At 42.0% G+C, this 16,339-nt stretch overlaps 1 protein-coding gene across 7 annotated transcripts in view; it reads left to right on the top strand.

The window, feature by feature from the left end:
• Positions 1-15,652, top strand: part of LOC123758378 (uncharacterized) — a 35,112-nt gene extending 19,460 nt beyond the window's left edge. For 3 of the 7 annotated variants that reach the window (XM_045742704.2, XM_045742706.2, XM_045742705.2), the window contains exons 2-3: positions 2,044-2,162; positions 11,857-15,652. In XM_045742704.2, coding sequence (XP_045598660.2) covers positions 2,044-2,162; positions 11,857-13,323 — 1,586 coding nt within the window. In that variant the 3' untranslated portion in view covers positions 13,324-15,652. Of the gene's footprint in view, positions 1-885; positions 1,895-2,043; positions 2,163-8,773; positions 8,991-11,856 lie in introns of those variants that run through there. The other 4 variants (XM_045742708.2, XM_045742707.2, XM_069322462.1 and 1 more) reach the window with 3 other exon arrangements.
• The last annotated feature ends 687 nt before the right edge of the window (positions 15,653-16,339 follow it).

The raw sequence follows: 16,339 nt of genomic DNA, 5'->3' as shown, positions 1-16,339 counted from the left end.
GGAGTCCAGACGGGTGCCGTCGGCCTGATACAACTTTCCATGGTGAATTGTGGCTGTGTGATGAGTATCACAGAGTGTTTGGGGTCAACGCCCATGCCCATCATTAGGTAGGATTGCTTCGTGTCGCAAATACGGGCTATTCATGCCCGTGCCACCTCTTGGGTGGCTTAATCTTCATCAAATCAATCAATCGTATTGCAATAACTAACAATGCCTTTGCAATCTGAAGTGTGGGTTTGATTGTCCATAGAGTCGGCTGTAATCGACGTTGAATCGACTGTGATTAAACATTGTTAACGTTTATTTAACGTCGTTAACATTGATTCAACATCCATAACGTTGATTCAACGCTGATAACGTTGATTCAACGTCGAAAACATTCATTCAATGTCGATAATGTTGATTCAGCGCCGATTCAACAGCGACAATGTTTATTAATAAACATTACTCTTAACATGTTTTGCCCACTGGGAGAGCAAAGGGGGAGGAATATAGGGAGAGAGAACGGGAGGGCGGCAAGAAGAACTGGAGGGATGGAAGAAGAATGTAAGAGAGGGAAGGAAGGAGAGCGAGAAAAGGACAGATTGGCACCCCCGGGCACACTCTCTAGTGCATAAGCTCATTGATCAAATTTCATTAGTAATTTAGAATGAGATTAATTCGTATAAAAAATCATATCTTTTTCTCCCTTACTGTCCTAGCACGAGCCTTGCAAGCCAGTTATATTTTTCTCGGACCGGTTTTTAAATTCCCGCATAATATGAACAAAATAGTTTCCCGTGTCATCTGGTTACTATGTTATCAAACCAAAAATTGACACCGTAATACTTCATTTTTCCATCCTAGGGCCTTGATGTGTAACATACTTAAAGCGTTCCCTGACAGGTGTGATGTACAGCCCTGCGGGCCAGCCATGACACACATCCTGATATGGTAAGATGTGTGTGAACGTGCTCACATCTAGCAACCGCCTTCTTAGCGCGCCGAACTATAATTTGCATTACCCAACACACACAGCCTCGCGTACCTCAAGTTAATTGCGCATCATCCCGCAGGCACCACTGGCTCCAGCTTCAATATCATTAAATTATGCAGATTTATGTAATATAAAGGTATTTTACATTTAATAATAATACTAATTCATTCTACTGGGGATAGAGAGGCAGCCAGTGTGTATACATGTTATTATGTTATTGGCTTATATCGAGGTGTCCTCTCAAGGTGGAACTACTGACGCTACGCAAGATGAAACCCCACAAGTTGACTAACTCATAGGCTCATATTTACTGCTAGGTGAACAGAAAATTAGGTGATAGGAAACGCGTCAAACCATTTCTGGCTTTCCCGGGATTCGGCCCTGAAATTCCTGATTGAGTCGAGAACGAACCCGACTGTACTACTGGGACCCGTGTCAACGAACCCGACTGTACTACTGGGACCCGTGTCACCGAACCCGACTGTACTACTGGGACCCGTGTCACCGTATAGAGATTTACTTGACGTTATTGTGTAACTTTGGAAATGTATCTCACAACACTGTGTAACTAAAATATATATTGTCTAACAACTCTATCATTGTGTTCATTGCTGTCTTCTTTTATGTGCTAGCCATATGCTGTATTGTGCCTACTAATTTTTGTTAAAGTACCATTCATGCTGTCATTGCAATCAATCTGAGCTACCTATGTGCCTACCTATGTGCCTATATACCTACAAATTTCTCTCATCTTTTATTTTTTCTTGCTATGTAACTGTTATCATTTTTATAAATTTTGCAAGTATTTACCTACTTAAAATTTTCTTAGATTAAGGACCTGCCCGAAACGCTGCGCGTACTAGTGGCTTCACAAGAATGTAAACTATGTAAAAAAGAATGTAATGCTATATATCCTCACAATCCCAATGTACCTTCTTGTATATAAATATATAAATAAATAAATAAATAAATAAATAAATAAATAAATAAATAAATAAATAAATAAATAAATAAATAAATAAATAAATAAATAAATAAATAAATGGTCAATATTTCCTCGCCAACAGACTGGCGGGCAGTGGCGCCCCGCAAGAACCCGCGGAGGCTGAGGGACCTGACCCTGTCACACCTCGCGGCTGCCTTCACCTTCACCATCACAACCCCCTCACCTGCACCTCTTCCCAAGGTGAGCCTGGAGAGGGTACAGGATGGGTTGAGACAGAAAGGGGAGGGAGTGGAGGAGCTAAAGTTTTGGGTAGAGAGAGAGGGAGAGGGAAGGAATGTTGGTTAGTGTGGGAGGAAAGAAAGGATTGGGACAGAGGGAAAAAGAAGAGTTTGTAGGGAAAAGGTTGTGTAATTCGGACAGAAAGGTAGAAGGGTGGGGTAAGAAAGAGTTAGGGCAGAGAGACGTAGAGGAGAAGCAGAGAGACGTAGGGGAGAGGTAGAGAGGGAAGGAGAGGTAGAGTTTTGGGTAGAGAGGAAGGGGAGAGGTAGAGAGAGAGGGGAAGAGGTAGAGTTAGACAAAGATGGAGGGGGAAAGGAAATATGCATATATCTGTGTAGGTTGTGAGGTGGCTTAGTTCTGTTGGTGGTTATAGTTACATTGTGTGCTTGAACCAGAAAGAGGTACGCGGTGAACACGAACACTAAGTGAAGCACTGTTCAAGAAAAGAGATTACGAAATGACGTATAAACCAGCCCGTCCTCCAAAGACCCCAAAAGTGATTCCATGCACCCGCCAAAGCCCCTGTTTATGAATAAAAACGGTTTACACACGACTCACAACTGATTTCGTTCGAACACTTCCGGAACAAATGTTTCACTGACGAATTTTGTTTGAAACACAACACTATAAATGCTTCACCCACGTACTACAAATGCAAATAATCGCAACAGACCCTAAACACCTAACCTATGCCTATTTTTGCACAATATGCTAATATATTATAATATTAATTTATTTTTAGAAAATTTCCGTTTTGAATGAACAGCATGTTAAAATTTATGAATGCGTCTGTGGGGTCGACCGCTGGCTGTAATGGACTTAGGTCGAGGACGGGTTGTATAAACTAGACATGTAGATTAACGAGCATTTGACCACTGTTTTGAACCACCTCACCCTCAAAACAATAACTAAATGCTCGTTAATCCAGCAGTTCCTCACCCCACCTCATTCTTGTTTATGAATGAAAAATACTTTACCTTAGACTGTCAACTGATTTCGTTCGAACTTGTCCCCAACAATGTTTACAAATGTGGTGCAAATACGAATAATTAGTCACAGAACCTAAACACCAAACCTATCCTAGGCCTAACTATACACACAATTACAGTTATAATATATAATAAAATTAATTTATATTTGAAAAATATATATTTTGAATACACAATATGGATAAATTTACGATTTTTCTAAGGTGACTGTTGTTGTTGTTATTGTTTTAGATTCAGTCACTGGAAACAAACAGTTGCAAGTAGCATGGGCTATGGTGAGCCCGAGAGAACTTACCTGGCACAGATGTGCGTGAGGTGACTGCTGAGGCTTGGGCGAGCATAGCCTGAGGATGGTTGCGTTACTTTAATCAGATTTCACCTCTGTCTTCTCACACACATTCTAAGGGACGAAATATGTGGGAGTGAACTAAGCTGAAGGCTGAGCGAGTTATGGGTATTGAGCGTGTCTAGACCACCTGTCCTGAGATTACCTCCACGACCAGCCAGGATGTTGTGTCCTCACACACACACACACACACACACACACACACACACACACACACACACACACACATTAGGAAGGAACACACACATCGTGAGGAAAAGGCTCGTAGAGCATCTGGAGGGAAATAACTTTGTAACGCACCACCAACATGGGTTCAGAGATGGTAAATCGTGCCTCACAGGGTTAATAGAATTTTATGACCAGGCAACGAAAATTAGGCAGGAAAGAGAAGGGTGGGCCGACTGCATTTTCCTGGATTGCCAAAAAGCCTTCGACACAGTACCCCATAAAAGGCTGTTAAAAAAGTTGGAGCAACAGGCAGGAGTAAAAGGGAAGGTGCTCCAGTGGATAAGGGAGTACTTAAGCAACAGGAAACAGCGAGTAACGGTGAGGGGGAAGACATCAGAGTGGCGAGATGTCACCAGCGGAGTCCCACAGGGCTCAGTACTTGGACCCATCCTGTTTCTAATATATGTGAACGATCTTCCAGAGGGTATAGACTCATTCCTCTCGATGTTTGCTGATGATGCAAAAATTATGAGAAGAATCAAGACGGATGAAGATAGGCAGAGACTACAGGATGACCTGGATAAACTGGAGGAATGGTCTAGAAAATGGCTGCTGAAGTTCAACTCTGGAAAGTGTAAGGTGATGAAATTAGGCGAAGGGAGCAGGAGGCTGAACACAAGGTATCATCTGGGAGGGGAAATCCTGCAAGAATCAAATAGAGAGAAGGATCTGGGGGTTGATATCACACCGAACCTGTCCCCAGAGGCCCACATCAAAAGAATATCATCACCGGCATATGCTAGACTGGCCAACATAAGAACTGCCTTCAGAAACTTGTGTAAGGAATCTTTCAGAACCCTGTATACCACTTATGTAAGACCAATCCTGGAGTATGCAGCTCCAGCCTGGAGTCCATACCTAGTTAAACACAAGACAAAGTTAGAGAAGATTCAGCGGTATGCCACCAGGCTCGTCCCGGAACTGAGAGGATTGAGCTACGAGGAAAGGCTAAAGGAGCTGAACCTCACATCCCTGGAAAACAGAAGAGTAAGGGGAGACATGATAACCACCTACAAAATTCTCAGGGGAATTGACAGGGTGGACAAAGACAAACTCTTCAGCACGGGTGGGACACGAACAAGGGGACACAGGTGGAAACTTAGTACCCAGATGAGCCACAGAGACGTTAGAAAGAATTTTTTCAGTGTCAGAGTAGTTAATAAATGGAACGCACTAGGAAGTGATGTGGTGGAGGCTGACTCCATACACAGTTTCAAATGTATGTATGATAGAGCCCAGTAGGCTCAGGAATCTGTACACCAGTTGATTGACAGTTGAGAGGCGGGACCAAAGAGCCAAAGCTCAACCCCCGCAAGCACAATTAGGTGAGTACAATTAGGTGAGTACACACACACACACACACACACACACACACACACACACACACACACACACACACACACACACACACACACACACACACACACACACACACTACGAGGAAAGGCTAAAGGAGCTGAACCTCACGTCCCTAGAAAACAGAAGAGTAAGGGGAGACATGATAACCGCCTACAAAATTCTCAGGAGAATTGACAGGATGGACAAATACAAATTCTTCAGCACGGGTGGGACACAAACAAGGGGACACAGGTGGAAACTGAGTACCCAGATGAGCCACAGAGACATTAGAAAGAACCTTTTCAGTGTCAGAGTAGTTAATAAATGGAATGCATTAGGCAGTGATGTGGTGGAGGCTGACTCCATACACAGTTTCAAATGTAGATATGATAGAGCCCAGTAGGCTCAGGAATCTGTACACCAGTTGATTGACAGTTGAGAGGCGGGACCAAAGAGCCATAGCTCAATCCCCGCAAGCACAATTAGATGAGTACACAGGGGCGTGACGGCTGAGTAGACAGCGCTCGCGATTCGTAGTGCTAGGGTTCGGGGATCGATCCCCGGCTGAGGCGAAAACAAATGGGTAGGGTTTCTTTCACCCTGATGTCCCTGTTCACCAAGGAGTAAATAGGTACCTGGGAGCTAGAAAGCTGCTACGGGCTGCTTCTTGAGGGTGTGTGTGTGTGCGTGTATTAGAGAGAAATATATGTAGTAGATATAATAGAGGAAAAATAGATTGGTTAGAAAGGCGAGGGTCCAGAGCTAAATGAAATTGTTTATGTAATAATCTAAGATGAGGTCTGATGAAGACCTTTTGTGCCCTCTGTAATGCTTTTGCTCTACCGCTCACAGGATGAGTATGGGGTGCACAATAAACTAGCCGCCTTCGGCGGCACCAATAAAAAATCAATCAAAGCCTGATTCTGCAGACTTCTATAAATCCACACATATATGCAGAGTGGTAGACGGTTGGAACAAACTAAGTGGGAAGGTGGTTGAGGCCAAAACCGTCAGTAATTTCACAGCGATATACGACAAAGAGTACTGGGAAGACGGGACACCACGAGCGTAGCTCTCATCCTGTAACTACACTTAGGTAATTATACACACACACACACACACACACACACACACACACACACACACACACACACACACACACACACACACACACACACACACACACACACACACAAAGGAAATTAGAGGAGGAAATTAGAGTGGGAGGAAGAAATTAGAGGAAAAACAGTCCAAGATATGATGGACCTAGTCATACAGAAATGCCAGGAGGCCGAAGAGAGATTTATACCAACGGTAAAGGGAAAAAATAAGAAGGAATATAATAACCCATGGTTTAATAGACAGTGTCAGGAAGCAAAAATGGCCAGCAGACGGGAGTGGAGGAAGTACAGAAGACAAAGAACAGAGGACAACAGAAGCAGATACAACAGAGCTAGGAACGATTACATTAACATAAGACGAACATCGGAAAGGGACTATGAGAACGATATTGCAATCAAAGCGAAAAAACAACCTAAGTTACTACACAGTCATATAAGAAGAAAAATGTCGGTGAACGACCAAGTGACAAGACTAAGGAAGACAGAGGGGGCATATACTGAAAGTGACAAGGAAATCTGCGAGGCACTGAATGCCAGTTTCCATGGAGTGTTCACTACCGAGCCTGAGCAGCTCCCATTGTTGGAAGGGGTTACCCTAGATGAAAGACTATCAGATATAGAGGTGACAGCAGAGGAGGTAATGAAACAGTTGACAACTCTAGATGCAACTAAAGCAGTTGGACCAGACAAAGTATCACCGTGGATACTAAAAGAAGCAGCACAGGCCCTCAGCGTGCCTCTGGCAATGATCTTTAATGAGTCACTTATGTCAGGAGAATTGCCCAGTTGCTGGAAGAAGGCAAATGTCGTGCCGATCTTCAAGAAAGGAGATAGGGAGGAGGCACTTAACTACAGACCTGTATCACTGACAAGCATCCCCTGTAAAATACTGGAAAGAATAATTAGGCTGCGACTGGTTGCACACCTGGAGAACATTAGGTTTGTGAACAAACATCAACATGGGTTCTGGACAGGGAAATCGTGCCTAACAAACCTTCTGGAATTCTATGATAAAATAACGAGGATAAGACAGGACAGAGATGGTTGGGCAGACTGCATATTTCTGGACTGCCAAAAAGCCTTTGATACAGTACCGCACATGAGACTGCTGTTCAAGCTCGAGAGGCAGGCGGGGGTGGGGGGAAAGGTCCTAGAATGGATAAGGAACTACCTAACAGGAAGGAGCCAAAGAGTTACGGTAAGGGGCGAGAAGTCGGACTGGCGAACAGTAACAAGTGGAGTACCACAAGGATCGGTGCTGGGACCAATTCTATTTCTTGTATATGTTAACGACATGTTTACAGGCGTAGAGTCCTACATGTCGATGTTTGCGGATGATGCAAAGTTGATGAGAAGTGTTGTGACAGATGAGGATTGCAGGATCCTCCAAGAGGACCTGAACAGATTGCAGAGATGGTCAGAGAAATGGCTACTAGAATTCAACACGAGCAAATGTAAAGTTATGGAAATGGGACTAGGAGATAGGAGACCAAAGGGACAGTACACAATGAAGGGGAACAGCCTACCTGTAACGACGCGTGAAAGAGACCTGGGGGTGGACGTAACACCTAATCTATCTCCTGAGGCACATATTAATAGGATAACGACAGCAGCGTACTCTACACTGGCAAAAGTTAGAACATCATTCAGAAACCTAAGTAAGGAGGCATTTAGGGCGCTTTACACTGCCTACGTAAGGCCAGTCTTAGAGTATGCCGCCTCATCATGGAGTCCCCATCTGAAGAAGCATATAATGAAACTGGAAAAGGTTCAGAGGTTTGCAACGAGACTCGTCCCAGAGCTACGAGGGATGGGGTATGAAGAGCGCCTGAGGGAACTGTGCCTTACGACACTAGAAAGAAGAAGGGAGAGGGGGGACATGATAGGAACGTATAAGATACTCAGAGGAATTGACAGAGTGGACATAGACGAAATGTTCACACGGAATAGTAACAGAACGAGAGGACATGGATGGAAGCTTGAAACTCAGATGAGTCACAGAGATGTTAGGAAGTTTTCTTTTAGCGTGAGAGTAGTGGGGAAATGGAATGCACTTCAGGAACAGGTTGTGGAAGCAAATACTATTCATAATTTTAAAACCAGGTATGATAGGGAATAGGACAGGAGTCATTGCTGTAAACAACCGATGCTCGAAAGGCGGGATCCAAGAGTCAATGCTCGATCCTGCAGACACAACTAGGTGAGTACACACACACACACACACACACACACACACACACACACACACACACACACACACACACACACACACACACACACACACACGGGAACACCGGTGGAAACTGTGTACTCAGATGAGCCATAGACACACTAGACAGAACTTTTTTATTGTCAGAGTAGTAAGGAATGCGGAGGCAGACGCCATACATAGTTTCAAATGTAGATATGATATAAGCTCAGTATAATGTAGATATAGGCTCAGGAATCTGTACACCAGTTGATTGACGGTTATCTTCTTGAGGTTATCTTGAGATGATTTCGGGGCTTAGCGTCCTCGACCAAACCTCATTTTTGTTACACATCCCCCAGAAAGCAGCCCGCAGCAGCTGTCTAACTCCCAGGTACCTGTTTACTGCTAGGTAACACGGGCATCAGGGTGAAAGAAACTTTTTGCCCATTTGTCTCCGCCTTCACCGGGGATCGAACCCGGAACCTCAGGACTACGAATCCTAAGCACTCAGCTGTCAGGCGCCGGTTGAGAGGCAGGACCAGACAGCCAAAGCTCCACCCCCGCAAGAAGTATTAGGTGAGTACAGATGGAATCCTACCATGAACCATGAATACTAAAAGAAGGGAGCCGAAGCACCGTGTTCGCCACTCTCCGGCGAACAGTCTTTTAGTCTCCGTGGTGTAGTGGTAAGACACTCGCCTGGCGTTCCGCGAGCGCTATGTCATGGGTTCGTATCCTGGCCGGGGAGGATTGACTGGGCGCAATTCCTTAACTGTAGCCTCTGTTTAACGCAACAGTAAAATGTGTACTTGGATGAAAAAACGATTCTTCGCGGGGATGAAAAAACGATTCTTCGCGGCAGGGGATCGTATTCCAGGGACCATAGGATTAAGGACTTGCCCGAAACGCTACGCGTACTAGTGGCTGTACAAGAATGTAACAACTCTTGTATATATCTCAAAAAAAAAAAAAAAAAAAAAAAAAAAAAAAAAAAAAAACAGTCCGGCAACCAGGAGGCCTGGTCGACGACCGGGCCGCGGGGACGCTAAGCCCCGGAAGCACCTCAAGGTAACCTCAAGGTAACCTCCATGGTGTATAACAGGTCACTGGTAACAGAAGAACTACCAACAATTTGCGCCAATGTGTGAAATTCTGATTGGGCTTCAGTTGGAAGTCATAGGACCACATAGACCTAGAATATTTAGAGGAATTCTCTAGATCCCTATCTTAATTATGGTATCTGTGCATGGGGTTCAACCACTGCAAACAGAGAAAACATGCACTCTCTTGAACATTATATTGTAGAATGTCCCATATTGACTGACTTTCGCCCTCCTGGGCTGAGGTATGCTGAACTCTGTAATTACTATATGAGTACTGGAACACTTGATGATATATTGGACTTGTATCCAAGATTGACCATGTAATGTATCAATTATATAATGTATGTATGTGATGTAACTATATAACCTGAGCTTGTAAAAGCACCTTCATCACCTTCAGTGATTAAGTGCTTAATTGCACACTAGTTTCTCTATCAGCTATCTCACCCTGTCAGAGTAAAAGAGACAAATGTATGTGAATGCATGTGTGTGTGTATATATGTATGTATACATGTATGTATATATGTATGTGTACGTATATGTGTGTGTGTATAAAGTATATATGGAAGCTGATCAGAATTACATTTCACCTTTGTAAATGCACATTATGTAAAAGACACATCGAACACTTTATGTAGGGCATACGTAAATCTGTGTATCTATGTATTTACGTATGTAGGTTAGCTAAGCATTTTAAAAGCACCGAATCACCTTCTGTGGTTGAGTGTTTAATAAACCCTTGAACTATATGTTTAACAGATCTCTAACCCTGTCCATGGGGGACAAAAGAAAATGTATATATATGCTGGTTAGCATTGTAAATGTGTGGCCACGTCTGTGGTAGAAAATAATAATAATAATAATAAAAACTGCAAACCACCTCAAGTCCATCATCACCCAGCAAAAATCTGCTATCAGAATAATAACAAATTCTACTTTCAGACAACACTCAGCCCCCCTTGTTTAACTCCCTTAACATGCTAAACATAATCTCACTCCACAGATTCTCTTTTGTCAACTACATTTACAAAACCCTGTTCTTAAATGCAAATCCTGCTCTGAAACTCTCCCTGGACAGATATAATAGGACCCATTATCGCCACACCAGAGATAAATATCTCTTTGATATCCCAAGAGTCAAACTTAATCTGTGTAAACACTCTATGCAAATAAAGGGACCCAGTCTATGGAACTCACTCCCTAGTGAATTGAAAAGCTGTCCAACTTTTGCCTCATTCAAAAACAAAACTAAAAAGTACCTAATTTCATCTGCATAGTTTTTTACTTTTTGCTTTAAAATTGCACTATATCTATTGCTACCCAATCTCCCTATCTTTATGTACCCAATCCGAACATCTTTACCATTGTGATCATTGCTGTATTCTTATATGTACTGTCACTCTGCTGTATGGTGTCTGTTAATCTTGTTTAAATTACCAATCAAGCTGTCAATGTAATCAATCAGAGCTTTAATATACCAATGTGCTTTAATATACTTACTATTCTCTCTCATCTAATTTTTTTTCTTGCAATGTATTTGTTATCATTTTATTAATTCTGCTAGAATTTACCTACTTAAAATTATCTGTTAGATTAAGGACCTGCCCGAAACGCTGCGCATACTAGTGGTTTTACAAGATTGTAAATACTATGCTATGTATTCTCTCTAACCCAATGTACCTTCTTGTATATAAATAAATAAATAAATAAATAAATAAATAAATAAATAAATAAATAAATAAATAAATAAATAAATAAATAAATAAATAAATAAATAAATAAGGTGGGGTTGCATTGCTATTCACCATGTCGTTGTACAGTGGTCTTGGGCGCTTGCGTGGGAGTACCACCTTAGCGGGTTCGGATACTCCTCATAGATCCTACAAATTTTCTCACTAATACATCACGTTAATGTGATTTCATTGTGCATTATTATTACAGATCAGCCCAGTCCTGTCTGGTTTGCAGTGTTGTTAGCCCTGTAGCTCTCTTATAGACAGACAAAAAACATGACTGCCATGAACATATGACCTTGGTTCCAGGGGTGGGTTTTTTTCCAAGTTGATTCCACAGCACGGCGCTCAGGAGCCTCTCCCCTAAATCATTTCATTCATTTAGCTCTAGTTGCCCCATGTTAATAAATTTGAGTTACATTTTATTAACATCATTAGGCACCCAATCTATGGTTGATTAGTAATTGTAATTATACGTTTCTTTTATATAAGTCGTAATTACTGATTTTCATGCTAATTTAAATTTCTGTAACGTGATTAAGACTTAAGAGATTAAGTATCTTGGCTTCCTTGCAACATTACATACCTAATAAGTGTACCTTGCAGGAATTGATCCAGATGTGTGTGGTTGTTAAGACGATGCTGCCTTTGGAGCTGCGGACGGCAGTGGTTCAAGAGGTTGGGGAGATGCAGGCAGTCCACGACCATCTCACTCTCGTCAGGATGGTGTTTCTCAATCTCATGGTTGATGTGCAGCACCTGACTGTGATCGCCAACTTTAGCACGGGTTCTTGGTTACATCTTGGGCAAGAGTACTGTACCAATTTGCTAGAACAACTGGGGCCCACGTCCAAGTTCAGCCTACATAGTCTTCACCTGGACGGGGTGACTATGACGGCTGGAGTTCTCGCCGAAATCATTCATCGTTCGCCATATCTTACCTCAGTTCATGTAGCTGGCGATGATGCAGCTTCAGAAGTTTTGTCTTATATTAAAAAGAATCCCCGAGGGCTACACTCGTTGCATCTTGACTCCTGCAGTGTAACAGATTTGGACGTCGTGCACGCCTTGGTTAAAAGCTATATGGATGTTAACTCCTGGTTGGATATTGGTGGTAACGATGACGATCTGGATACCTCTTGCCCACCACTTTCCCAATTGATAATCCAGTCCCCTTTAGTTACCCTGTGCGGCGCCGTGGTGCTACTTCACTCATTACGTAACCTCAGGAGCCTCCAGTATAGCTATTGGAACACGTCCCTCTGTAATCTTTTTGTGTACTTGAAGCAGAAATCGTCTAGCGCGGCACCTTTCAACCTTACATCGCTCTCCCTGTGGCGGGCCAGTGGAAGGGCTCTTGAGACATTAAGCCTGTGTCCAAGGCTGCAGTGCCTCATGATGGAGTGTACAGACCCTTCCCTCACCTCTATGTCCGCTCTCACTCGACTTGAGCACCTTGTCTCTCTTACACTCAGACTTGTTCCCGAGTCTCTCATCGTCGCTGCTGTCCAAGCAACTGGCAAGAAGCTCCACGTCCTAGAAATAGAGTTCGATGAATACACTCGAACGCCCGTCTCGTGGGAGACTGTAAGAGTAATACAAACCCACTGTATGAGCCTGCAGCGCCTTGAGTTACACAACCTCATTATCGTCGACACTCCGGGGACTATGATAGTGACTTCTTCTCATCGGAGATCTTTATTCAGAGAACTGGTTCATCTGAACCTTTCAGGCGTGATAATACAGTCCTCTCTGTTGGGTCGGTTGCTGTCCAAAAACTCTGCTCTGGAAACCATGGTGCTGGATGTTAACCAAGATGCTCTTACCGACACAGTCTTAACCTCACTTTTAAGGAACAACGAACTATGCCACCTAAATTACATATACCTCGGTGCTGGATTGTTGTCGGTGGAATCCATCACCTCCCTTCTAACGCTATCAGCGCTGGCCAGACTCTCCGTACATTTACCTCGCTTCCCCTGTATCCCGACCTCCACCTTCTCTCATCTCCAGTTCCAGCTGCTCAAGGGCAACTACCAATGTACCTTGGAAAACGCAGCCAAGGATGATTGAAGCCTCGTGTCACTACAGTTATCAATCAGCAACTGCAAGTTGCTAGCCTGTGGTGTACTTGCGTAAGACTGCATGCATGCTAAATAACATGAATAAAATATACATGTACCAAGAACTTGAACAAAACCTTGTAGATCTGAGGCAGAGTGTAATTCCATTTATCGAACTATCATGCAAGAAGAGCCACACATCTACGGATCACACAATAAAATCAGCAGACTCGAAGATGTTACTACTGCTCGACTATAAGTATTAATGGAAATTTGCATTACCCGCTGATGCAAACCTTACCAAATGTAAACTATCAACACAATTATTCGCACACCCTCCATTACTGTAATGAAGGGAGTACGAAAATATACATCAATTTAGAGATAACTATAACAAATGTTAAAGGGATGTGCAAATGTCATTCAAAATTATCTACCACCAGAAATTTTGGCCTAATATCCCGTTTGATAACTGTAGGTAATAAATGTGGGCGATTGAACAACCTATCCACTGCTGCCTACTAGAATGGGGGGCGGTGTGCAGGATATTATATATTAATTGCGATACTAGCTCACTGCATGTAAGTTGCTTAGCTTAGAGGCTGTACTTGTGGTTGGTCTCAAACCCATTAATGACGAAACAACATACAATGCATTTTGTAACTGGCTTATCAAGACTTAATTTCCTTAGCCAAATGAATTTGGGGATTTAGTCCCCGAGACCATTATGTGCCTCGAACCCTTCTTGACTAATGCATAATAAATGAACTATAACTGCAGTTGTGTTTATAAATACAGTTAAACGATTTACCCAGTTGTTACTATATGGCGTTGAAGCTTCAACAATCGTCTTAAGGCATACTATGGACTCCATAATAATAACCAATTGTGGCTTTGTGGAATACTAGTACATCTATAATTATATTAGTTATCTAATGAGACTGACAACATAACAAAATTAAACATTTGGCAAAACCTTTTATTCTGGATTAATAAATACATTACACGTCCATCAGCATAGAGTAAGGAAAACCCAGCACTTCTCAAAGCATCACTTGAAACTATCTATGCCTTGAATTTTAACTTACGGTCCTTAACTTAAGTTTCTAGCAACTTACGGCCGCATGAGCACTATGCCTACACTTGGGCTCTGTTCAAATGTTATCAGGCAGCCTGTAGAATACACGAAGATATTCCCTAGCACGAGTATACGGGCTGCTAGTATGATATTGAACAAATTACTAAGCTCCACACATACAGAATTAGCTGCGCTACAACTTGCCTCCAACGCACTGCACAACATCAAAGTAATTGTGATTGAAAGCGATTCTTAAAGCATTTGAAACCAACATACAGAATAGATATAGTACTAGAATGTTTAATATCTATTATAAACATAATTCAGAGCATGTTTCAGTCTCATTTGTACGGATAGTATCTCGCTTAAGTGTTTTGCAGCATGAGTGACAAGGCAGCTAAAGCTGCAGGTGATAAACATGAAATTGAGCTCGATCCTTTTTTGAAACTGCAACATTATGATATGATTAGAACTATATGTACGGACAGCATAAAGCAATGTTACCTTGTAATTGGCAAAATTAGACATTACCGATATCTATGACAAGTAGCTGCATGAATCCCCCAGTGAAGACCATTCAGATTGTAAACCACGTGACCAAGAGCTAGTACACACGAACACTATCCGATTGCCCTGTTATTAATTTCGGATCAAATTGTAATGAGCTCTTAAGTTTTTATACGAATATTCGAGGACACCCGTGTTCTACCAAAATTTTGCAAGTGCAGATTAGCCTCGCATTTCATGTTCTCTCCAGATTCCATGTACAGTATTACTAACCATCCTAAGAGATATTGGATGAACTCATAGCTAGTTTGTGATGTACACTAATGAATTGTATAGAATAGGGTAGCAGCACATTGTGTTTACTGAAACTTGTTCCCGGCAATACAATGTTACTGTATTGTTATTTTACTCAAGGTAGCTTATTCTCTGGAAGTAATACGGCTATTTAATTTACTTTTAATTAATAAATTATATTTAATAAAAGTTATTGTTACAATTTGCAAAGCCCCCCCCCCACCTGTAGCAATTGTTTACTACATTAGGCTAGTTATCAGCGGCCCCCATTACTGTTAATTAGTTATCCTCTGTGGTAAGCATTAACTTCAGTTAAATTTACTTGTTTTACACGAAGGCACATTACACTTAGTTTATAAACTGACATTTCCTAAACTTGTTGTGGGGGTAGAAACAGCCTAAGCTACTCTATCCCTTTTAAGATGTATTTCTTTGTCTCAATAAACATACTTGAATTTGTTCCAATTTATATTAAGCTTTGTGCTCAATTTAGTTAATACTCCGCTTGCTATGTGGGATTTGTCATTAGTACATTTCACTCTTAGTGAACCACGGTAGTCGCATGTAACTGCAATTATCCCCCCCCCCCCCCTGGGAAACGTTCCAATAGTAAACTATGAACAAGAGTTGGGGCGAGACCAATCGCCACTCATCCTGCGATTGACTTTACTGACCTGTGACTTCAGACCCAATGTTATGAGGTACTTAATGAGCTTAATTTATACACAGGAATATTTTAAATATATTCTTGTGCAGTACCCTGATTTTGTTAGATTAACAGATCAACCTTAATTAAATTTTACGTTCTCGCTTGCTTTTTAGTCAGTATCGTTTTTATATAGAGGATGGTATTTTCTCCATATTCCATGTGTGACTAACCATCCCGCGAAATTTGAATATTGGATGAACTTATAGCCAGCTGTTTAGTCAAAGCTGTTTTTTTTTTTTGTATTCAGGTATAATCTAATTCCATGTATGACTACCCATCCTGAGGTATAGTTGAACCTATAGTTCTTTACACTAATCTGGAATAGGGTAGCAGCACATTGCTGTGTATACTTAATTTTGCTAATCAAAAAAAAAAAACTAACCGCGCCTTTCTATTTAATGAAATTTTTTTTTTAATATCCATAGGAAACAAGTACCA

This window comes from Procambarus clarkii, chromosome 11, assembly GCF_040958095.1.
Source record: "Procambarus clarkii isolate CNS0578487 chromosome 11, FALCON_Pclarkii_2.0, whole genome shotgun sequence".
Taxonomy (NCBI): Eukaryota; Metazoa; Arthropoda; class Malacostraca; order Decapoda; family Cambaridae; genus Procambarus; species Procambarus clarkii.
Note: the sequence above shows the minus strand (reverse complement) of the source record. Positions and strands in the feature narration are given on the sequence as shown.